The 25,942-nt window shown below is 38.4% G+C and overlaps 1 protein-coding gene across 1 annotated transcript in view; it reads left to right on the top strand.

Annotated features, from left to right (window-relative positions):
* The window catches only part of PON3 (paraoxonase 3), a 39,334-nt gene extending 23,106 nt beyond the window's left edge, over positions 1–16,228 (top strand). Inside the window, exons 4-9 of the mRNA XM_519212.8 lie at positions 3,610–3,775; positions 8,449–8,575; positions 11,874–12,074; positions 13,097–13,178; positions 13,447–13,575; positions 15,804–16,228. Of these exons, the coding sequence (XP_519212.2) occupies positions 3,610–3,775; positions 8,449–8,575; positions 11,874–12,074; positions 13,097–13,178; positions 13,447–13,575; positions 15,804–15,962 (864 nt within the window). The 3' untranslated portion in view covers positions 15,963–16,228. The remainder of the gene's footprint in view (positions 1–3,609; positions 3,776–8,448; positions 8,576–11,873; positions 12,075–13,096; positions 13,179–13,446; positions 13,576–15,803) is intronic.
* The last annotated feature ends 9,714 nt before the right edge of the window (positions 16,229–25,942 follow it).

Here is a 25,942-nt window from a genome sequence, read left to right as displayed (position 1 = left end):
ATGAAAAGAATTGCTTACAGTCATTAACACACAGTTGGTTTGCTGCCACAAATTCCTACCTAACTGCTTTACACAGAAAACTAGGTGAATGTGAAGCCATTTATCAGAAGTGTTTCTTTGATCATCACACTTAATCTAGACCAAGCTTGTTTGCAGTGCCCTGCCCTTATCTATCTATCAGATTATTTTATTTCTGTAACATCCAGTCTTTTCACTAGCTGGCTATGCTCCACCTTCCCCCAAGCTACCAAGGTACTTGCCATTGTGTTCTGTCTTGAGCTGCCTTCCTGAGCAATACTGTTTACTTCCAAACCTTTCTGTATGTGTGGCAGAGAGAGTCTGAACAATAAATGATCTGAGTGATTTAGGCAAATCACTCTTCTAGGCCTCATTTCCCTCATGTGAAAGGGAAGATGTGAGATAAGATGCCCCTAATATATTTATATGTATATAATTATTATATATTTTTTATTTTTAACATATATGAGAGTGTGTATATATACACATACATATATACACACACATACATATATATGTATACATATATATGTATACATATACATATATACATACATATATATGTATACATATACATATATACATACATATATATGTATACATATACATATATACATACATATATATGTATACATATACATATATACATACATATATACACACATACATATATATGTATACATATACACATATACATAAAATTTTTTCTTCAGTACTACTAGTATCTGAGCCATTGAGCTTGGTGACAAATTGGTTATGGGGAAAAGAGTAGACTGAAAATTGAATTTTATGGTCTGATGTTGGGGAGCATAGTGATGTCCTTAACTGAGAAGAATAGATATAAATGAGAGGATGGATTCGAGGGGAGAGTGTTGATTTTGGTTTTGACTAGTTGATTTTGAGCTGCCCTTTGGGAGGAAGTTGGGAAGGCAAGCTAGAGTTACAGAGTTACAAATAAATATGCAGACTTGAAAGTCCTTGATATAAAGGAAATACCTGAATCTTTATGTATAAGATCTGCAAGGAAAGAGTATAGAGTGAGAAGGGAGGAGGGATCGATAAAAACAGAAGGAGGCATAAATCCAAGAGTCAGGAAGAGGAGCAGGATTTCTATCTGGGAACTCAACTTTTGACGTTTAGATAAGAAAGAAGAAGGTATACTGTAGTGTCGAATGCCACAGAGAAGCAGATCAGAAGTAGAAAAGTTATCAAAATAAAGTAATTTGGAGACCATTTATATGATCTTTATAAGGGTATTTCTACAAACTGGTGGGAGTGGAATACTAACTTCAGGGAATTGAGAGTTGGAGCAGTTCATATTAGGCAATAAGATCAGGTGATGTTTCTAAGAAATTTGACGGTGAGGGGAAGAGAGATAAATGCATATATGAAGAGGCAGTAAAGTTAAGAAAATATTTATTTCGAGGAAGGAAACCTTGTAATTTTTTAGGCCAAAGAAGAAGCTGTTAGTGAAAAATGAGTGGTAAAGCAAGAGAGAGAGGGTGTAATCTCTAGAGACAGACCCTAGAGAACAGGGAACCAAGAAAGCAGGTAAAGGATTTAATCTAAGAACAGAGGAGGGACATTTCTTACTTGAGAAAAGAGGGAGAAAGAAAGAGAATGAATAAAACTGAAGAAGAATTACTGGGACAGAAAGGAAAGAATTATAGGAAATTCATGTTAAATGACATGACATTTTCAGAGAAGTAGTAAGTAAAGTCATCCACTCATAATAAAGAGGAAGAAAGTATGGGCTCTAGAACAGTGGTCCCAGACTTTTGGGCACCAGGGACCAGTTTCGTGGCAGACAATTTTTTCCACAGATCGTGGAGGGGGAGTGGGGAATGGTCAAGATAAAACTGTTCTACCTCAGATCATCAGGCATTAAATTCTCATAAGGAGCATCCAACCTAGATCCCTTGCAGGCTCAGTTCACAATAGGGTTTGCACTCCTATGAGAATTTAATGCCACTGCTGATCTTACAGAAGGTGGAGCTCAGGCAGTAATGCTCACTCACCTGCAGCTCACCTCCCGTTGTTCCTTGTAAGGCCCAGTTCCTTACAGGCTATGGACTGGTACCAGTCTGTGGCACAGGGGTTGGGGACCCCTACTCTAGAAGATAATGAAATAAATTTAGAAGTGAGACATGAGGAAATCCAATAGATTGCCTATCATAATGAGCCAAAAAAATCAATAAACAGTACTAAATGTCTGGCTGAAGTTGGGATAGTGACTTTGTAGTGGAGTTTTTCAATCTGATTTTAGACTTGCCCTATATAAGAGCTAGACCAAGGCAAAGGGAGTTGGAACAGAATGTGATAAGGAAGCAAAGGGTGTAGCTATTGATGACGACAGAATTATGGTCTGGAAGCAGAAGTTTGTGGCTAGGGACATGCCAATCCCTTCTCCAGATGTGCAGACTTAAGGAGAATAAAGAGGGAACAGTGCCTCCTCTGATGAGCTTCAGTAGTGCCGGTGTTGTCTGGGAAAAGCCAGGTTTCCCCCAGACAACATTGGGACATATGAATTGGGCATAGAAGGACTGTTCTTAAAAAAGGTTGAAGATATAGCTTGGGTTGTTCAGAAAAGATTGACTACCTCAAGAGGGAGCAGTGGAAGAGCTAGTAATAGTATCATAAGTGTATGTGTACATGTGTGTAGAAAGGACAGGGAGAGGGAAAGAGGCAGAAAGACAAGGTGAAATAGGAAAGAGAGAATTGCAATAGACTGTAAAAGAAGATAAAGGTAGCAGAGAAGATATAAAGTTATTGATATTGATATATATCCAGTGATAGATAGGGGACATGGAGAGGAAGTGGACTGTTTTGTAACTGGTGTAGAATAAACCAACCCCAAGGTTTGTCACAGTGGACTCAGATGCAGCAAAGGCTTCATGCATTCAGGATGCCTATTGTTGATTGATAGCTACCTGATCCTAATAGTAGAAAGGACCACTGTCCAAGTTACTGGAATAAACTTTTTGTGATGTTTGAGTAAAGCATTCATGTCAGAATTTTCAGACATACCTATAGGAACAAAATAGGTCAAAAATAGTCAACTATATAAGACTGGTATCCTTATGTTAATTCTTAGCCAGCTATACTGTTTGCTACTACATGATATAATCAATGTAGGAATGGGAACAATACAATTAAACTATACACCCCTTCTCTCTGCTTTGAGGAAGGTTAGTTATAGAATACCAGGACCGGAAATAATCTTATAATCATGTATTTGAACTTCTTCATTTTATAGATGAGGAATGTGAGGTACGGGCATGTGAAGGGATTCACACAAAGTAACAGCCTAGTCTCTTCTGTTATATTTTTTGGCTTAACTCCTTTTCTCTAAATTAAAAACTCTTCCTTATCTTGAATATGGTTCTTTCTGTGTTCATAGCCAATGTTTAGATGACATCAGTAACACCCCAGATCAGATCATGGAAACAGCTGACAGAGTGAAAAAGCCCAGTAATCTAAATGAAATTTAGAACTTTGAACATTTTTATTTGGCTTTGAGATTTTAAATTCCATATGAAAATATTGTTTTGATATGTATATGTGTGCACACTTGTTCTTTCTTTTTAAAAGGGATTAAAATATCCAGGCATGCCAAACTTTGCGCCAGATGAACCAGGAAAAATCTTCTTGATGGATCTGAATGAACAAAACCCAAGGGCACAAGCACTAGAAATCAGTGGTGGATTTGACAAAGAATTATTTAATCCACATGGGATCAGTATTTTCATCGACAAAGGTAAAGCCTGTATGTTTAGGGATAAGGGGGAAATGAGGGAAATAGAAACCATTTATCTCCAGCCCCTCAATATTTATGTAACAGGAAGAGAGAAGATGCTATTTTACCATACAGATGTGTTTTTGTAAAATGATAAATAGGTATAAAACATTGTAAACATTGCATTAAAGAAGGAACACTAGTATTTTTGGCCCTATGTGGCCTCCTCCTCTTCCTTCTATCCACTTGTCTTCTTGTTTGACTGTCACAACCTGTTTGAATACTGTTCTCAGAAATCTAACATGTAAACTAAAGGCCCTTTAGTTTAGTTGTCACTAAAGACAACTGTGAGACGTTAAAAAACATAACATAAAGGGGAGAAAAACAAATTAGACTCATCAAAGTTAAAAGCTTTTGTGCTTCAAAAGACACCATCAAGAAAGTGAAAAACAACCCAAAGAATGAGAGATAGTATTTGTAAATCATATATTAGATGAGAGACTTGTATACAGACAATATAAATAATTCTTACAACTTAACAAAACACAAATAATGTAATTTAAAAATGGACAAAGTATCTACCTAGATAGACATTTCTCCTAAGATACACAAAGGCCTGTAAGCACATGAAAGATGTTTATCATCCTTAGACATTAAGAAAGTACAAATCAAAACCAGAATGAGATACCATTTCACACCCACTAGGATGGTGATAATTAAAAAGACAGACAATAACAAATGTTGGCAAGGATGTAGAAAAATTGGAACCCTCATACTTTGCCAGTGGGATTGTGAAATAATGTAACCACTTTGGGAAGGAGTTTTGCATTTCCTCAACATGTTAAACATAGAGTTACCACCCAATCCAGCAACTCTGCACCTTGGTGTATGCTCAAGAGAATTGAAAACATATCCATGCAAAAACCCGTACACAAATGTTCATAGCAGCATTACTCTTAATACAAAAGGTGGAAATAACCCAAATGTCTATCAAATGATGCATTCATAAACAAAATGTGATAGGTATTTATACAATAGAACACTATTTGGCAATAAAAAGAAATGAACTACTCATGCATGCTATAATATGGCTGAAGCTTGTAAATATTATGCCAACTGAAGGAATTTAGTCACTAAAAGCCACACATTATGTGATTCCATTTATATGAAGTGTCCAGAATAGGTGAATTCACAGACAGAAAAATTGTTGGCAGGAGCCAGGGGAGTGGGGAAGGAGGAATGACAGCTAATGAGTAGGTGATTTCTTTTTGGGTGATGAAAATGTTCTGGAACTAAATAGTGGTCATGGTTGCACAATTCTGTGAATATACTAAAACCCACTGAAGTTTACATTTTAAAAGTCTGAATTCAATGGTGTGTGAATTATATCTCAAAAATATATTATACAAACATAAGTTACTAATATACCATATATGCTTTAAAAAAATAGTTTCCAATATTATTTTTGACTTGTTCACAGTTCATAATTTCAAACATTTAATTTTAAAATATTTTTGGGTCTATACAGCATGAAGAAAATTAAGAACAGGGAAACTTCACTAACAGTAACCACATGAAAGGAGGGCCAAATTGAAGTGCTAGAATTCCATGAAATCTTATATACACTTTTATTTGCTTAGCAAGCTCTGCTTTAAAAGATAATTGAATCTAACAATTTTTCATTGGTTTATAGTATACAAACTATTTTCATATGTAATGGTGTCTTTACTTCTCGAAATAAAATCCTGGGCCCAACCTTGACACTTCCTCTCCCTGGCCCTTTTGATCAACTCATTATAATGTTTTGTTTAATGTATCTCTCCAATATCTCTCCAGTCTGAAATATCTGTCCACCTCTCCCCATCCTCACTGCCACCAGCAGTTCAAGGCCCCAGCATGCCTTCCCTGGTTCTGCATGGGCCCCCAACTGTACCTTCCTTCTCATACCACCTCAATTCATTGTCATAGTAAGGATTGCTTTTTATGCAAATCTGATTATGTCCCTCTTTTCATCAAATTTTCCATATTGTTCTGTCACTCTGAGGATAAACCCCAAATCTCCAGAATGGCCTGGGTTCCTGGGTGCTTCCCCTGTACCTTCTGGCACCAGTATGCTCTCCAGTTTCACTGGAAACCATTCTCCTCCGGACTCTCTGGACCAGCCATACTGGATTTCTTTTCATTCAGTGAAGTGTCTCATGCCTCAGGATCTTTACATCTGCTGTTCCCTCTGCCTGGAATGTCCTTCTGCCACTTCTGGCTCACTCTTTGTCATCATTGAAGCCTCAGCTTAAATATCATCTTCTCAGGGAAGCCTGCCCACCATCTTGTTCCAATTTGTGTACCTTTCTATATTTCTTCTCAATGTACCTCTTTTTTAAAATCATTCATTACAGTGGTAACTAATTTTTTTTTTATGAGATGAAGTTTTGCTCGTCTCCCAAGCTGGAGTGCAGTGGCACAATCTCAGCTCACTGCAACCCCTGCCTCCCGGGTTCAAGTGATTCTCCTGCCTCAGCCTCCCAAGTAGCTGGGATTACAGGCATGCGCCACCATGCCCGGCTAATTTTTTGTATTTTTAGTAGAGACAGGGTTTCACCATGTTGGCCAGGCTGGTCTCGAACTCCTGACCTCAAGTGATCCACCTGCCTTGGCCTCCCAAAGTGTTAGGATTACAGGTGTGAGCCACCACTCCCAGCCTACAGTAGTAACTTTTTTTTTAAATGTTAAAGGATAGGAATTTTCTTTCCCTCTCCTGCTCTTGCTCTATAGCAAGTTCCTAAACTTAACTGTTACTCCTCAAATGAATGACACTCTATGAAGAACGTGTCTCGCCACTCTAATATTCTTTGTTTTAATTTATTTAATAATTTTTCCTCTTTGTTTTCCTCTCTCAAATATAATCACCATAAAAGCATATTGATTTGTCCATTGCTGGATTCTGAGAGTCTAGAACAGTATCTGATGCACAGTAGTTACTCTATGAACACATATCAAATGAATAAATAAACGAACCCTATAGGACAGGCAGAGCACATAGTAATATTCAACTTTATAGATGGATACAATGAAGTTTAGAGGAATGCAGTGAAGTGTGACTTCACTTCTGCAATTAGTAAGTGGCCGATCCAGAACTCAGACAGAGGAGGACTCACTTCTAATCCTGTGTCTTTTACTAAAATGAGATTAGGACTCTATTTAAATAATTTTAAAACCACAACTGTTTTGCCTCACACTGTACAAGACATAAGATTCTGCATTGGAAATGGTATAATAAGTGATTAGATTTACCTGAAACTATTTCATTGCATGGGATCATATTAGAGGTAGAGGTGGAGGTGGGTTTGGGGCTTTTTTTCTTTCGTTTTTTTTGTTTGTTTGTTTTTGTTTTTGTTTTTGAGATGGGACACGTTTACACAATAACAGTCATATAACCAGGCTTCCATAAGTTGAGTATATTATGATTCACAGCTTATCTTGTTTGTCATCTCCCTTAATTATGTATTTAATTCATAAGGCCAAAATATTACACATAGAAATAGAGATGGAATGAGGAGATGGAGAAGAAAAGTACTCTCACTAAGTATATCTTATTTGGAAAGAGGGATTCAGTAGATGCACTAGAAGAAATGAAATCAGGCTAGCACATGTGATTGTTCACTATTGTGTCTAGCAAAAGACTGAAGGTCCGTGTTGGGGCTGAAATCCAACCCATGTTCTGTTTGCCACGCCCTGAGCCTTGGAACAGAGCTGGATCAGACCAGAAGGAAGATTTCCTCTGTGAGCAAGCACCTTTCCTTAATTTGCATAAAAGTGCCCAGTGTGTTTCAGAGGTCCTGGTTATGAATTTTGCATCTCAGGGTTTGGGCTTGTTCCATCACGTGCTTAAAAACTACATTTGGGAAAGGAATAGGGAAGATGAATACAGATCAAGTCCTACAGTGGGAGGATGGGACCAGACCCTTTAAAACTCCAGAGCTCATCAAACCTAGAACTCCTGATAAGTCAGAAGACAGCACTCTCAGAGGCCAAATTACTACCCTCAATCTTGTTCACAGCAGTTCACATTCCAATTGAAATGGGTAGGTGACATTTCTGAGGTGGGTACTACCTAGAATTACTTAGTTTGTTTTATCTCGCATTCATATTTACATGCCATGTCCATTGAGCTCACTAAATATTGTTATGTTGGCTTGTGTCAGAAATTCATTGTCTAGCTGGGAAATGTTGCTTATTTTAAGGTGTTTACACTGCCCTGACATTCACTGAGCTTCTGTTGCAATGTAGATAATTATTGTACACACACAGCATCTCAGCAAAGTTTTGTTTGCTTGCACTCACTTCTCTTGCTGAAGGGCCATCTGGGGAAACCACATCCCTCTTTATGCATCATTATAGTTCTGTAGGCTCCTGTTAGGTTATGCATATAAGGGTGAAGTGACTATGGCAAAACATCTTGGCTCTGCCACTTTGTGGTGATGAAATTGCTGATGGATCATTCGCCTCCTGAGCTTCAATTTCCTCAACTAAATCTGGATTCTGGCATTTGTCTGACTTACCTATCATGTAGACTGTGAGGGTCAAATGCAAGATGTAAGAAGAAAACTTTTGGAAGTGACCAAGTTTTAAAACAAGTCTAATATTAGTTGTGATAGGGGTAACTTTCTTGGAAATTATCCCTTTTTTCCATGTAGACAATACTGTGTATCTTTATGTTGTGAATCATCCCCACATGAAGTCCACTGTGGAGATATTTAAATTTGAGGAACAACAACGTTCTCTGGTATACCTGAAAACTATAAAACATGAACTTCTCAAAAGGTATGGAATGAAAGTATTGCACGGTTCTATTTACTTTGCACCTCTGCTGTGTGCTTTGTATTCTTTGGTTCAGCAGGCTTTCTTAAACTTTTGTTTTGAAATTGTTTTGATTTTTTTCTAAAGCTTTCTAATGATTCCCATGGTGACTCTTCCCAGCGCCTCACTAGAAATTGCCATGTTAGGTATTGAATATGCCTATATTTTCGAGCATTTTGAAAGCATTTTAATCCTATAAAGGTGCTCAATTAAATTCCCAGCTCTAATTCCATTCTCTTTACCACGGCAACTCAATACCTACTATCGGTCTCTGTTTAAACACCTACACCCTTTTTTGGTTGTCGTGGTAGGTTGTGTTCTGTGAGCCTCACCCACTGGGTGTTATAACCAACCTCCAGATGAGCCACTTCTTTGTTTAATTACAGCTTTAAAGTAGAATTTTTTAAAAGCCCTTGGGCACTTATAAAAATTACATTTGTTAAGCATTGACTATGTGCCAGGCACTATGCCAGAATACTTAATTTAACTTAATTCTCACAAAGCCTTTAATAATAGGCATGGGTAAACTAAGACTTAGAGAAGGTTTGGGTTAGATAACTTGCCCAAGTTACACAATTTGTAAGTGGCAGAAACAGGGTATAAACCCAGATCCATCTGAATTCAAAGCTGAGCTCTCAATTGCAATGAACATCTTTCTTACTGCATTCATTAAAATAACAGGCTTTTCAGTGGAGAGGCTGCCTGTTTAAAGGCTGTAGCAAACAATAAAGAATTCATCTTTTATCAAATGGGCTTAACATTAAAAAACTGGCTCCAAAACAGTAAATTGTTTCATGGGATAGAAGAATAGGAAAAGAAAAGAAAGTTCATCTTCTTTCCTTTGCTCTCTTTCTCAACATCATGTATTAATTTCTCCCCACAGAATATGGGGGAAACGAGTGCAGAGCATAGAAGTAAGAGAAGTTGAAGTTATTGAACTCTGCTCCTAATGCACTGTATGGGGTTCTGAGGCCATAGCGGAGAACAGGACTTCCACAGGGTTGCTGGGAAACTGTGGACAAGTCACTTAATTGGTGCCTCAATTTCTTGAGCAAAATGGGGATTCTCATTTGCCTGACTTACCTAACTAGTGGATTGCGAGGATCAACTGCTTTAGCATAGGATCTCACAGGAAGAGTCTCCCAGAAAGTGCAGCCTGAGGGCACACCTGATATTTGGCCACTTCATTAGGGAGTACAATCCCAGGAAGCAGACTTGAGAAACCAGTGTGAGGCAAGGAAGGGAGAAGGTTATGGGTTGAATTTTGTGTCCCCCTGCCCTCCCCACCCCACCACCCCTGCCAAAAAATATGTTAAAATCCCAACCACCACTTCCTCAGAAGGCGACACTTTGGAAATTGAGTCATTGCAGATGTAATTAGTAAAGATAAAATCATGCTGAAATAGAGTACCCTTAATGCAGTAGAACTGGTGTCCTTGCAAGAAGACAGGCAGATATACAGGGAGAATGCTATGTGAAGATGGATACTGACATTGGAGTGATATATCTACAAGCCAAGGAATGCCTGGGACTACTGGAATGCCTTGCTGGAAGAGGCAAGGAAGGATCCTTCCCTAGAACCTTCAGAGATAACATGGCCCTACCAACAACACGGTTTTGGATTCCTAGCCTCCAAAACTGCGAGGCAATACATTTCTGGTGTTTAAGCCACTGAGTTTGTGGTTCTTTGCTGTGCCAGCCCTAGGAAACACATGCAGTGAGGGAGGTACAGCAAAGGCGTCATTAAGCCAACCGCTGCCAACTGACTGCTTGAAATCATGGACTTACCCTCCAGTAATCAGCGTAAGCTGCATCTCAGGACAATCTGGTCAAGGAGAAAAAGGGAGAAGGGTTTATCCACCAGCCCCATCTCCTATTAATCAAAGGTTTGCCTCAAGAGGCCTTCATTTTCCCACATTCTTGGTTGTTGTGCATGTGCAAGTCTAGTTTTGTGGTATCCTATGACTCAATGTCAACATGAAGTCTGGAAGTGGGAGGCAAGAGGCCCACAGTAGGCATGAGCTGAGACACTGCTAGGCTGCCCCTCTGGGAAGTACATCAGACCTGTGCAGAACTGGTTGAAATAGCAGCAGCTGGAACAAGGTAGGTGAGGCTATGAGGGTCTAAAGAGGAGCCTGAGGGTACACTGGCACAGGCATTGATAAGCACTTACAAGGGGGCATAACAGAGAGCTACAGAAACAAATTGTGAGGCAGTTTAACCTAATTTATGATGTCAGGCAATACTTTTTGGAGTAAAGAATGCTTAAGCTGAGATACAAAAGGTGAGTAGCCGAGTGACCTTGGGAAAGTCATTGTATGTCAAAACTTCAAAGTATTTCCTGATTCACCCAAATTTTCCTCCCTAAAATTTAATCTAAAAATGTTTAAGCATTATTTTTTCAAGTCACTTTTTTTTTCTTTTCAAAAATAAAAATGACTTTATTGTTCTTACGGATTGTAAGAATAAGACTTGCTCTATTTTAAAATGTCAATGATATTGAAGAACGTAAGAAAGAATATCACCCATAATTCCATCTACTCAGAGAAAATATAAAGGTCCAGATGAACTGGGTTATGCTATGATAACAGGACAGCAAAACCCTAACATCTTGGTGGCTCAAAACTGCCAAGGTTTGTTATGTTTTCTCATGCATGCTATGTATCCAGTGTAGGTGATTTAGGGACTCAGTTTCATATTATCCTCATTAAGGGCCCTAGGAGGACCACAGTCTCTATCATCATAAAAGTTGCTCGTTACTGTGGAAACATGAGGGAAACATGGTGAAGCAAGCAGTGGTTCTTAAAATCTTCCATCCACAAGCCACTCACCTCATTTCATTTCATTTCATTGGCCAAAGCAAGTCACATGGCTGTGCCTAACTGCAAGGGGATGGGGAAGTGTAATTCCTGAAGGAGGATAACCATAGCTATCAGTGAACTGCACTACAACTGTCACAGATAACCATGATCAACATTTACAAGTCAACAGATTTTGGGGTTTGAGATTTATTTGTGAATTTATTTCTTTTCACTGATTTCTGTGAAAGAGAAGGGTAAGAAAATAACAAATGGCTAAAGAAAACCCATCAGGGCAATGCAGAATCATGATTTTCTGTGGAATTCCTTAATCCATACTAGTTCATGTATCCTTTTTCAAATTGATGAACGTATTAGTCTATGTAGAGATGAGTGATTTTGACAAGGATAAAGGATATTTAAATACCTCATGGGTCTCTTTTTCCACCCCCCTTTCACTTTAGTGTGAATGACATTGTGGTTCTTGGACCAGAACAGTTCTATGCCACCAGAGACCACTATTTTACCAACTCCCTCCTGTCATTTTTTGAGATGATCTTGGATCTTCGCTGGACTTATGTTCTTTTCTACAGCCCAAGGGAGGTTAAAGTGGTGGCCAAAGGATTTTGTAGTGCCAATGGGATCACAGTCTCAGCAGACCAGAAGTAAGCTCTTTTATGTATTTTTCTATCCTTTGCCCTTGACATTTTCGTGGACTCCTTTCCTTACGAGGAAGTTACTTCCTTACTTAGGCTTACGTAGTGAATATATGTGTGGAGGGATCAGTTGTGGCCAGGGTTCACACTAAATCTGTCATCCTAAGCAATCCATTTGTTTCCTTGGACTTTAGGTTCTTCCCAGTTAAAGGAGGGATGTGGACTTAAGGATATAAGGACCTCATTCCAAATTTTTACATAACTCTTGAAACACACTTTCCTAACACACTACAAAGGAAGATAAATGAGCAATACCCCTGCCCCTTATGAAAGTACAAAGTATTTGACCACTTATGCTAAGTTCAGTTACACAAAAGCTCTTAGGAGAGAGGGAAGGCTACCTTAGATTGGGCATAGGGATTGTATAAGTTTCAGACCTACTGACTTACAACAGCAGACCATTCAATGAGAAAACCCTATTTTAAACAGCATGAAATTTTATGAGAAAACACTTTTAAAAAGTGTTTAAAAATTGGAGGTTTTTTTAATAAACAGAAGTACCTTGAATATTAACATGTATATTTGAGATAATGAGCAAAGATGATCCCTGTAGAAAACACCTCTCAGTGTCCTTCCTCTTTTAAAATATTGTGATTGAGCTTTATGGTCATTTGATACTTTTTTTCAAGCACTAGTTTTTAGAAATATATACACTTTTGGCCTTGTAAGAGATCCACTTACCTTCATTCAATTTAAGGAAAAAGTTGTGACTTCGAAGTAATAAGATTGAGCCTATATATGTCATCTAGAAACACCAGTTTCATTATAGTCATAACTCATATTCAAAGCCTGTTTAAAGCACTTCAAGAATATTAAAAATACTACCCCATTATCTTCTTTTACTGTGGTTTAGAAAAGGATTGCAGTGGTACTTTCAAGGAGTGTGCATTTTTATACCTCTTCTCCAAAATAAAAGTGAGTGTTGTCTCTCATTACCACTTGCTTAAGTGTAAATGTCATTTACTTCAAAGGTATGTCTATGTAGCTGATGTAGCAGCTAAGAACATTCACATAATGGAAAAACATGATAACTGGGATTTAACTCAACTGAAGGTAAGAGTACCCTGTCTGGCCCACACAATCTGACTTCTTACCTTAGTCCCATATTGACCCAGGAATGTGCCCCTTGAATGAGGAAAACATGGCTATTTGAGAGCAATGCCAGTGAGATTATGCATGCGTTTCTAAAATACAGAAGCAAAGCCCCCTAAAAACACCAACTTTAGGTGCCAGAAGAAGCTGTAGGGGTTGTGGGGATGAATAGGGAAGAAAGCGAGGAATCATTGAGACAATGTCTTCACTACTCCCTCTTTGTTGTAAGGTGATACAGTTGGGCACCTTAGTGGATAACCTGACTGTCGATCCTGCCACAGGAGACATTTTGGCAGGATGCCATCCTAATCCTATGAAGCTACTGAACTATAACCCTGAGGACCCTCCAGGATCAGAAGTAAGTTCCTATACCTCTCTGAGCTCACAGGCAAAGCTGCAAGAACAAATTTGTTGGGGTGACTTGGAAGAATTTAAGCCAGTCACATTTGGTGTTATAGAACTAAAGAAATTTTACGTATGAGAAAAGTAAAGTTTTTGACAGGTAGGGAGATAAGGTTCGTTAACTCTTTTAGGCCACCATTAACTTTTCAATAACTCTTGCTGTTGGGAATAATGGAAAAACATAAGCTCGATTATTCATATTGACCCAGATTGCCATATCATATTTCCAATCAGGAGATAGTCTCTGAGCAGGTCTTGCAGTTAGACAAAGAGAGAGTTGTATATGGTACCATCTTCTTTCACACTGTCCAACATGAAGCTCAGATTAAAGGATTTAAATAACTGTCGCCTCAAAATAAAATGAGTTTTTGCCTGTAAGTTCTAACATATACGATGGTGTTGAAAATTGTCTTATTTTCAAGATATCATTTGTGTTATTTTAAAATGTCTCTTCTAAAACAATAGCATAATCCATTGAATTTTCTACATTAAAAACAACATTATAAGACAACTGCATTTTCTATGGCATTAAGGTTAACAATTTAAAAATCTTTAGTGAATTTATATATAGCTATAAATTCTAGGCACGCATACTCAGAGATTTATTCACAAAAATTTATTGAGTACCTGTAATGTGTCAGACATTGTACTTATGTTTAGGATATATCAGAAAAAATATACAGAGATCCCTGATCTTAAGAAAGGGGGACAAACAATGAACAATAAGCATAAGAAATAAGTAAATTACATAGTAACTTTGAAGATGGCAAATTCTATGGGAAAAAAAGCTCAGCAGAGTAAAGGGGATCAGGATTACTATATGCAGCAGGATGAGAAGGTCCTACTACTAAAGTCAGAGATCAGAGTAGGCCTCATTGAGAAAGTACAATTTGAAAAAAATTAAAATGTGTGAATCCACATTTGGTGATTTGGGAAACTGAAATTCAAATTCAAACCCAGTAATTGGCCTAGTGGGTAAATTAGGACATACAGTTATTTCTACTTCCAGTATTGCTGTTTTTCAGTTAAAAATATGATTATTTCTTTTTTTATTAATGTATTAGTCGCAGCTTCTTAAAAAGAACACAAGAAATGTAAAAAGAAACAAAAGTCCAACCTAAGCCTAGAACCAGAATTGTTACCCTGAACTAGGAAGCAATCCTTGCCTCAGATATGTACCCCTAAGAGTGATAGACAAAACTTTCCTTTAAAAGCCCAACCACAATGTCTGTCTTAAGGAAATGAAATATGATACATAGGATTATTGGAGAATTGTTTAGGATCTTTTTCGTATCTCTATTTTCAAGTTGAATTATTTTTAAAATTTTAGATAAGACTTTTTGTCACAATTACTGACACCCTTTAATTTTGGTTGAATCTCATGTTTTGTACATGAAATCGAAGCTTAAGTATTTTTGTCTAACAAACCTGAGATGAAGGATCTCCCTTAAGATAAAAAAAAGAACAAACTCTGTTCTAATAAGAGATATCAATATAGACTTGTAACTCATAAATTTCTAATTGTTTTCCTTTAATTCCAAAATAAAAATTTTATTTTATTTTGTTTGAGTGAACTTCATCCAGCCTATTTGGAAGCCTGAGTGCTTAAATATATACTGATTAACAAAGTTAAGTGTATTAATCCTGGGATCAATAACAGTACTAGGCAGTGATGTGTCAGATGAAATTCCAAAGTAGTATCCATTATTTATGCTTTCTAGCAACTTTGCAGATGTGAAGGGGCTCCAGCTGTGATGACTGCCATCCCATCAGTTACCAGGTTGGGTTGGCTGGATAACTGGGTGTTTCTTCATTATTTTGTCTTGTTTCTCTCCCCATACTGTAATCTCAAAGGCAAGATTCTTCCCACAGAGGGAGGACCACCATCCACTTGAGAACTAAATAAGAGCATCTTAACTCCTTCTGTAAGGGATGCCTGCACTAAAAAAATTGTGTAAGTCATCCCTGAGGAATTTGGCTAATGTCAGAAAGCCAGTTCACTTTGGTGCATAGATATCTTTATGACATTAGTACTTTCATCAGAAGAAGAACAATTTATTGAAGATATACAGATTTTAGCTTCTGATTTCTGAAAAATAGATTTATCCTAGAATGTTTGGGAAGGACATCATGAAACAGGTGTTTACTCACATAATATACTAATAAACGATCTTTTCTTGACAGGTACTTCGCATCCAGAATGTTTTGTCTGAGAAGCCCAGGGTGAGCACCGTGTATGCCAACAATGGCTCTGTGCTTCAGGGCACCTCTGTGGCTTCTGTGTACCATGGGAAAATTCTCATAGGCACCGTATTTCACAAAACTCTGTACTGTGAGCTCTAGACTCTAGATAGTAAAAAAAAAAAAAAGTCTACATATTTTGTAAAAGTAAACTGATAATTGTATGATAAGTGGCACTGTAAGTAAATAGCAAACACCAACCAGTGAGTGTGGCTTTTCTTATGGATAGAAGTAAAGGAGCAGACAGAGATTCCTTGATAGCCATCAAATTGCAAGTCAGGTTAATGACAGTCCAACAAGAAGCCAAACTTTACGGATCTTTGTTAGCAGCCCCAATGTTCTTTCTACAATAAAACATGTGGACTATGTCCAGTGAGGTCTCCGACTCACCTAGAGGTCCTTGGTAACTGGGTCCAAGTTTCCTCCTACACTTTTGACGTTCTGGGTCTCCTACAGTCCAGACCAAGAGAAAAGCTAATGTTCAAGTATTTACAACCCCTGTTCTCTCCCCGCAGTTGTGCTGGGCACAGACAGTTAATTAAGTGTTCCAGTCTGCAGATAAAGAATTAGCATCATGTGATTGCCCAAAGCCCTTAGAACTTGCATTCTCCCAGGGTACCGACACATAGGAAATTGGGTTCTGAGAAATCTGACAGTTGGGCCTCAGAGGCTACCTTAGGGCAGGGAGTGCTTATCTCTAACAGGCCCTTATTTGTATTGATGCTTGTATCTGAAATACAGTTGGCCCTCTGTAACTGTGAGTTCTACATCTATGGATTCAACCAACCAGAGATTGAAAATATTTGGAAAAAAATGGATGGTTGCATCCGTACTGAACATGTACAGACTTTTTTTGGTCATTAATCCCTAAACAACACAGTATAACACATATTTACATAATATTTACATGATATTAGGTATTATAAGTGATCTAGAGAGTACCTACATAGGGGAATGAACATAGGTTATATGCAAATACTATGCCATTTTATATCAGGGACTTGAGCATCCGTGGATGTTGGTATCCATCAGAGTCCAGGAATCAATCCTCCATGGTTATTGAGGGACAACTGTTTTGCTAACCTACTGGGCTCTGAATCTTAGATGAAGCCTTATGACAGTTATCTTTGACTGCCTTTATCTTGCCCTTCTGGTTTATTCAATAAACACTTATTAAGCAACCTCCAGTAAATTTGGCCCTAAGGAATCTGAAATGAGTAGAATGGTTCTGGCCTAATGTCCTATCTTGAAGACCAACCTTAAAATTAATTTGATGAGAATGAATAGAAGTGTCCTTTTTTGGTCCCAAACCAGTACAACCTTTAGCAAACAAACCATTAATTAAAGTCAGAGCACCCAAGCACCTCCCTTCCCTTTTTGTGACTTTTATTCGGGAGTGGTTGGTTGATGCTTTTTCTCTTTTGGGGAGACCATTTTATATGCAAAAGAACATTGCTCAGTTTTATGTAGGTTTGCTGAAAAGTTTTGCAGGGTAAAATTCTTTTTTCCCGTGTAACCCATTGTGATTTTGACTATAAGACTTTGTAGTTTTCATTGCTTCAAAGAGGAATAAACATTCAGCAGAATGCTATAGTCAGTTATTAGATTTTAAATTTCAAAAGCCTAGCTATCAAGAGAACACAGAATAAAAAAGACATTAAAGACATAATTTAAGAAAATAAGTAGAGTCAGTTTTGAAGAATATAATAGTCTTTGTTTTAGTCCCTAGCCCTCATACTTACTATATTATAATGTTTACCAGACTAGGGGAGAATAAAGAGAGATAGGAAAAGACAAAGATAATTTAGATGCTGCTAAGTTCCTGAGAATTGATCCTGCTCTGCCTTCTCCTCAGGCCAAGTTAGAAAGGCTGAGGGATAAAACTTTCCTCAGGAAATTTGGGTGATCTGATTGCTGAGGGACTAATGTGTCCTTTCCCTGGGAGAGCCTGGGAAAGTCACAAAGCCCTAGGGACTCTCTGTGCTCAGCCTGATGAAAAAACAGAGAAGAAATGCTAGTGTGATTTACTGGGGATGGCATTACACCTACACTTGAACTTGGCACAGAAGCAAATTCCCACGTGCCCAGAGGGGTATGGGGGTTAGCAGAGAAAGAACTGATAGACTTAAAAAGGTCTTGCTGTCAGGAAAAAGAAAATAAGTAGTCATCTGATTCAAATGAAGACCGAAGTTTAGACGGTGACATCAAAGACCAGCTGTCTCCCATGTTGCTTTAGCTCTCCCTGCTGGATTTTAGACAAAACTCCCAGGATTGGGAGGGGGCTTTGGAATTGCCTTATATATTGATTTGTGCTTCCAAACAATGTGTGGGGACTCAAAAATAAAATTACATGAGGCTGTGGAAAAAATAAGTTCTGTTACACTTCATGGTTTTAGCTTTTTCAGAATTGGAACAGGATAGAGTGGAAAGAACTTAGTCTTTTGCTAATGGACATGTGATTAGTATCTTTTATTGCTTGTTCTGTGGCTAAGACCAATGGACTATTAAGTTGACTTTCTCCTGGAAATGCCAGTGGAAGATCCAGCATAATCTCTTTTACACTTCACCCCTGCTCTTGCTCCAAGTAGGTCACTCTCAACCTTCAGCTACTGGGATCCCCTTACTCAGTGTGTCCTCTCTTTGGGAGAGGCCCTGGCAAGGTGGTTGAAGCTTGGATTCCTCCTGGAGTAGGCAATTTACCCATTCTTTCCAAAGGATAGGGTTCTTGATTGTCCCATTATCATCCTCTCTTTGCCTTGTCATCTCCCTTCAATAAGTTTTTTCTCCCCTTCATAGGGAGGCACAGGTTTACCAACAGGCCTGCAGCCTAGACAGTTATCTCAACCAATTTTCCCTTTGCATAAGCACCCCCAATCTTTATGTGATTATCTTGAGCCTCTTCACTCACTTGGCTTGGGAAGGAGAAGAATCGCTCCTCACAATAAATGCTGCATTTTGATAATTCATTCTCTTCTCTTCCCTAGTCTTTCTGCTTAATTATCAGAGACATGAATTGGGAATACAAGGGTGAGGGTTAGGGGTAGATGAACTCTTCCAGGAGCCACAAGCAAGCTTTGGTTGTGATATTTGACTTCAAGTATTTTCAGCAATTTTCAGAATGTGGGGTACTTGGTGCTTTGTTGTTTTTATCTTTGAGCCCTTCGATGCTGATTCTATAATCACAGAAAAATTCTCATTCTATATTCCTTTGGCATCAAACAGGTTTTAGTTTCAGGTAGCAGAAACCACTCTATCTAGTTTTTGGGGAAAGTGATCAAATGCAGGAACTAATGCTTCACAAAATGCTGGGGTATTTCCTTTGCGTTTGGAAATAAGACAAAGATTCTCTATTTTACCATGACTGTTGTTTAACATAGGATTGGAAGTCCTGACCAATGCTATAAGATAAGAAAAAGAAATAGGCTGGGCACAGTGGCTGACACTTGTAATCCCAGCACTTTGGGAGGCTAAAGAGGGCAGATTGCATAAGTCTAGGAGTTCCACACCAGTCTGGGCAACATGGCAAAATCCCATCTCTACTAAAAATACAAAAAATTAACCAGCATGGTGGCACATTCTTGTAGTCCCAGCTACTTGGGAGGCTGAGGTGGGAGGATCACTTGATCCCAGAAGGTCAAGGCTGCAGTGAGCTGTGATCACACCACTGTACTCCAGTCTGGGCAACAGAGAGAGACCCTCACTCAAAAAACAAAAGAAAAATAAATTAGAACTGTAAGAATTGTAAGGGTAGAAATAGAACTATTATTGTTTGTAGATTACATAATCATCTACTTGAAAATAAAACAATAGAACCAAGAGATATACCATTAGGATACTCAACAGTGTTGCCTGATACAAGCTAAATAATAATATTTAATAGCAATGACAATTATGAATTTGAATCAAAGAGAAGATAGCACTCACAATAGCAAGAAAATCTATACAGCATCTAAGAAATAAATATGTTAACTGGCCGGGCACGGTGGCTCACGCCTGTAATCCCAACACTTTGGGAGGCCGAGGCGGGTGGATCACGAGGTCAGGAGATCGAGACCATCCTGGCTAACACGGTGAAACCCCGTCTCTACTAAATATACAAAAAATTAGCTGGGCGTAGTGGCAGGCGACTGTATTCCCAGCTACTTGGGAGGCTGAGGCAGGAGAATGGCGGGAACCCAGGGGGCAGAGCTTGCAGTGAGCCAAGATCGCGCCATTGCACTCCAGCCGGGGTGACAGAGCGAGTCTCTGTCTCAAAAAAAAAAAAAAAAAAAAAAAGTTAACCAAGAGTACACAAGACCTCTGTGGAGAAAATGTTCAAACTCTAATAAAAGATCTAGAAAATATTTTGAATATGTAGATACATATTCTAGGCTCCTGGATAAGGTGAACTTATAAGGATATAAATTCTCTCCAAATTAATCAGTAAATTCAAAGTCTAGTAGAATTCTTTTAAATAAATGACATAAACTTATTTATATCTTAAAGGGACAACTTTGATTTCTAGCAATGCAACAGGCTAAATAATTCAGAACAAAACAGCCTAATATAAACAACAAAAGATAATAGAGAAAATATTTTTGAAAGCATCAAATATCACACAAGATAATATGTAATCAGCAAATCATAATTTAAAGGAAAGCAGAAATCCAGAAAGGTAAGCAGGATTGAATTCGGTCTTGTCCTGAGGGCATCTTAACTGATTGATCTTGTGCTTTGGGTTTTAATGTCTCAGAGGGCAAGGGGAACAGAAGCCAAATCACAGTTCATCCTAAAATCAGGAGTCTAATAAGGGACCAACACCTATAAAACCAAAACCCTCTGACCCCAAAGGGCTAAATATTCATCTAAGGTTGAAATAAATATAAATCTGTTCAATATTTCGACTCCCAGAAACCTAAAAAGAAAATTGTCTTGGGACTGAGAAAAGTAAAATAAATACATTTAATATTGCTGATTAATTTAATATTGATGAAATAAATTCAAGATTGTTGTTGATATCCATCTGCTTATCATCACTCAGATTTTGAGCCAAATTCCCACTGATTGAACGGAAAAAAAAAAAAAAAACTCAAGCTGTAAATTTAGTATAAAGTCATACCATATTTGTAGTATATTTACTCACCTGGCAGAAACAAACACATATCCTCTCTGGATTTTATCGTAGATCTTAAGAAACCTAACAAATAATTATCTAAGCAATGAGCAACAAATCATAGTAAATAAATAAATAAATAAATAAATAACCAAAGAAACAGAGCAGGAGAAACAAAAGCCAGCAGAAACAAGTGATGGCAGAAACAGACTTGCAGAGACCCCAAATACAGAAATGATCAAATAGAGGCTCAATAACTATACTTACAGAGTTTCAAGAAATAAAAGACAATTTTAAACCCAGGGTACAGTAAATTGTATAAAAAAATTGCAACAGATTTGAAAAATATAAAATTGAACTTTCAGAAATGAAAATCTAGTAATAGAAATTTAAAACTTAATGAGTAGCCAGGAAACATTTTATTATTGAGGTATAGCAGCTTAAAAAATTGTTCACATATACATTTATAAAGGGTCTCACAATCTGAGGGAAACATTTTCCACTTTTTCATTTCAAAGCACACAAAAAGTGTTACTCCATTGGAAAGGCTATGAGGATGACTTCTAATCTTCGGGATTCAAATGCCTCGGGATAGTCACTCAAAGCCTTTTTTTTTTTTTTTTTTTTTTTTTTTTTGAGACAGGATTTCTCTCTGTCACCCAGGCTGGAGTGCAATGGCATGATCATGGCTCACTGCAGCTTTGACCTCCTGGGCTTAAGCAATCCCCCTACCTGAGTAGCTGGGACTGCAGGCATGCACCACCACACCCAGCTAATTTTTTTTTTTTTAATAGATAGGGTTTCCCTACATTGCCCAGGCTAGTCTCAAACCCCTGGGCTCAAGCAATCTACTTGCCTCAGCCTCCCAAAGTGCTGGGATTACAGGCATCAGCCACTGCACCTGGCCCCACACAAAGCCTCTAAATACACCCTCTTAAGGTAGATGACTAGTGAGGTCATGTAGGTTGCAAATAAAGACAGGCCAAAACATGCTCAGGCTCAGATAAAGTTATGGGTTATGTGATACATGTGGCTAATTATTGGAAAGGGGGAAAGGGACCTGAATTCATTCTTAAGTTTTTGAGGTCAGTTTTTAGGAAACAGTGTGGGGTTGTGTCAAGGACATTAGGGAGCAAAAAAAAAAAAAAAAAAAAAAGAAAATGAGAGACAGAAACAAAAACCTTTAATGGGTGAATTTAACAGGAAATGTAGCAGATCTGAAGAGATAATTAATGAAATGAAAAATAGTTCATGGGAGATTATATTCAGTATAACACAGAAAAACTGAGAGAGGAAACTTTAAAAAAGACATGGAGGCTAAAAGTGAGAAGATCTAGCATAGGACAAATTGGATCCCCAGAAGGAAAGGAAAAAAAGAAAAGAGTTGGGTAGAGAAAATATTTTAATCATGCTGAGACTTAGAAATTCATACCTAGCCATATCTTGGTGAAACTGCAGAGCATCAAACACAAAGACTTTAAAAGGAGCCAAGGGTGGGAAGAACTATATTGTTCAATCAAAATAGACTTTAAAAGTAAAAGTATTACCATGGATAGAAGGGACCACCCAGAAGATAGAGTGATTTTAAGTGTACATGTTCCTTCTAATACAACCTTAAAATATACAAAGCAAAAATTTGCTGAACTACTACAAGAAAAATACAAACAGTCGTACTGTCATCATGATTGATTTTAACTTGCATTCATTGTTTATTGGTAGAACTAGCAAAAATTTTTAAAAAAGATTAGTGAGAATAGAGAGTACCTAAAACACACAATTTGCAAACTTAACCTAATAGGGTTATATAGAACCTTGTGCCAAGTAATTGCAGATACACATTATTTCAAGCTCACAAGGAGCATCTACAAAAATTGACTATATACCTGGCTGTCAAGCGAGTCTTGATAATAGTATATATTGTCTGACTACAATGCAATCAAGCTTAGACTCAATTTTTTAAAAACCTAGAAAATTTGCATGTTGAAAAATTATGTAACATTTCTAAATAATCTGTGAGTCAAAAAAGAAAAAGAAGTAAAATGGAAATAAGAAAGTGATTTTAACTGAATAATAAAAATTTTCCAACAGATAAAATCTTATAGGAAACAGCTAAAATTAAATTTAAGTAAAATTTATACTCTTAAATGAGTACATTAGAAAAGAGGAAAGACTGATATTAAAGAGGTAATATCATCCTTTTGTTGATAGAAGAAAACAGCAAAGTAAGACCAAAGAAAGTTCAAGAAGGGAAATAGTAAACATCAGAGCAAAAACTAACATAGTAGATAGCTCTAGGATTGTTAGCAGTGGTGGATCCATATGGGTCTGCAGCAACTTGATTCTTGCCTCCTCAAAGGAAATAATTTACCTAAGGGGTATAAGGTAGAGTGAGAGACCAAGGCAAGTTTTTGAACAGGAATGAGAGAGCAGGAGTGAAAGGAAAGAAAGTATACTTGGAAGAGGGCCAAGCAGGCAACTTAAGAGATCCAAGTGCCTCATCCAACCCTTCACTTGGGGTTTTTTATACATTGGCCTGGTTCTGAGGTTTGCATCTCTCCTTCCTTGATTTTTCCTTAAGGTGGGATTTCCACATGTGCAGTGGCCTGCCAGCACTTGGGAGGGGCTGCATATGCAATGTGTTTATTGAAGTTTTGTGTGTGCTCGCTTGAGGCATTTTTCCCTTACCAGTTGAGCATTCCTAGAGGAAGGTCATATACCAGTTAAACTCCACCATTTTGCCTCTTAGTATGCATGCTCGGGCCCACTCACCCAACTCCTGAGACCTTATCGGGAAGCTGCTGATCTTGTTTCAGGTGTTTTCTATCTGTTGGGAGCCTGCCTGTCCCTGGCATCAGCTGCAACCAATTACTATTTTAGTGAGACAGCTTAACAATCACCTGGCCATCACCTGATCATCTGATGGTCGCCTGAGATTCATGGAAGCAGCAGCGGGGTGGGTGCCTCTTTTGCCCTGTTCATGTCTGCCAAACTACCTACTCTAACATTCCCGACCCAATTCTTTGGGAAAATGGACAAAGGTCAGTCTTCTGTAACTGCTTCCTGCTGACAGAAGGACGGTGATGATTGTTCTGTGAGTCTTGGCGTCTTGCTGTCAGGGCAGGGTGGCTTTGTGGGTTGGTGAAAGTGGTATCCAGCAAGGTCCAAGGGAGACAGGGGCAGGATTTCGCTTCTTTCATGTCTCACTGATGGGCAGTCTAGTGGTCCTCTGTAGAAGTGTGACTCTTGAATATTGAGACGATGGTATCTCTCACTGAGGATCATCTGAAGCTTGATGGCCTGAAGGTGTGAGGAGACAAATCGGGTTGCTAGATTTAGAAGACATGGCCCAAAACGGAGCAAAAGTAGGAGACTAACAAGTGGGCCTAAAAGGGGAATAACTCAGGAGAAGCATTTTCAGCTTCCTTCCCAATCTAACCAACCCTGAGAGGCTTGTTCCAGTAAACTGGAGGCTCAATTTAGGAGTTGTCTGATATTGTACTTTTCCTGATTGACTGACCCATAAGCAAAATTTTTCACCTAAGGCTAAACAAATTTCTCTCTGTGCTGCTGTTAACTTATCTAACTCCTGATAATTTTGGAGGACTATAGCTGCCAAAGAGTCAATTTGTTCTTGCACAGTTGTTAAGGTTTTAGTCGTGGCATCAATGTTCTTGGCTATTTCCCTTGAGGGCTGGCTATGGGTCAAGGAGGCTTTTGTGATTCTAGCAATTCTGGTTCCCATACTGGCTATAATACCAAGTCCTGTGAGAAGGAGAATTAATTGGATAGCCCTCCTCATCCTGGAAAAGATGGAATGCCTGTAGATTGGTGCTGGAAGAGAGAGATTGCCAGGGACTATGAAGATGTCTAGGGATACATAGCCTATGGTACAAGTTCCAGTCCAGTTAGTGGGGAGGCACTGGTGAACTGGCTGGCCACAAATATAGAAGGCTCCTTGGGTTTTAAGATAAGTAGAGATGTAAAAATGAAACAAGGGGGTGAGGACAGCTCCAAGAAATGCCAAGGCTGCCAACACACCCAGGTAGCTGGTGGCTATAGTCATGCCTGCTAAGACTTATGTGCATGGGCTTTGGTTCTGTTTAGTTCCCTTGGTTTTATTTTCCTAAAAAAGAGAATTTTGAGTCTGGTCCAATAGAACCCATTCTTCTGTAGAAATGAGATGGGCAATTTGCAGGCATTGGTTGTATCAGCAGGCCGGAACCAGAAATTTTGAATACTGCAGGAGCTTGGGTGTCCCTGGCAAAACTGGGTGGATTTATCCAGCAAAGTTCCCAGAGGAAAGGTAATATTTGAAGGTTTGGGAAATCTTGTGTGATGGTAGAATTAGTTGTGGGTGTACGTTTGGCAAGTTCGTTGATTAGGATCTACAGTGAGAGTAACATTGCTAACTGTACTGGAAAGAGCCCCAACATCCATTCCATTTTTCTTATTGGCCGTAATGCAAATAGGGGCTAGTCCCATTAAAGTGGTATTAGAAAAGATGGATCCAAAATTGGGAGGTTCTTTGCAGATATCAGGGAAATCTTGCTTTACTTTTGCAAGAAGGCTATTTGCAGGCCCAAACATCTCCCATTAGCCTCCCATTGATAGAAAATATGCAGTTCTGCCTTTATACTTGTCCAATCTCTTGGTGAGGCTGAATAAGCTCTCCCTGCTGTTTTAGCAGAAGAGCTGGTACATAACCAGCAATTGGTGGAGTAAGGGGATCCTGTGCTTTGGAGCAGTTACTGAGCTTTTTCCAATAATGGGAAATCAGGATGGTAGTGTCCTGCTAGTAAAGGGGTGAGATTGAGAACCAACTGGAGCAGGCCCATAGCAACCTAAGGTGACTGTGAAGAGAGAAACTGGTCACAAAGAAAGCTGCCACTGGAAGGCCTAGTGGTGTACAAGTTAGGGTTAAAATAGTGATAATAATCAGAGCAATTGCGAGTAAGATTTCTAATATTAAGATCATCTTATTCTGAAGAGA

Source organism: Pan troglodytes, chromosome 6 (genome assembly GCF_028858775.2).
Source record: "Pan troglodytes isolate AG18354 chromosome 6, NHGRI_mPanTro3-v2.0_pri, whole genome shotgun sequence".
In the NCBI taxonomy this organism is placed as follows: Eukaryota; Metazoa; Chordata; class Mammalia; order Primates; family Hominidae; genus Pan; species Pan troglodytes.
Note: the sequence above shows the minus strand (reverse complement) of the source record. Positions and strands in the feature narration are given on the sequence as shown.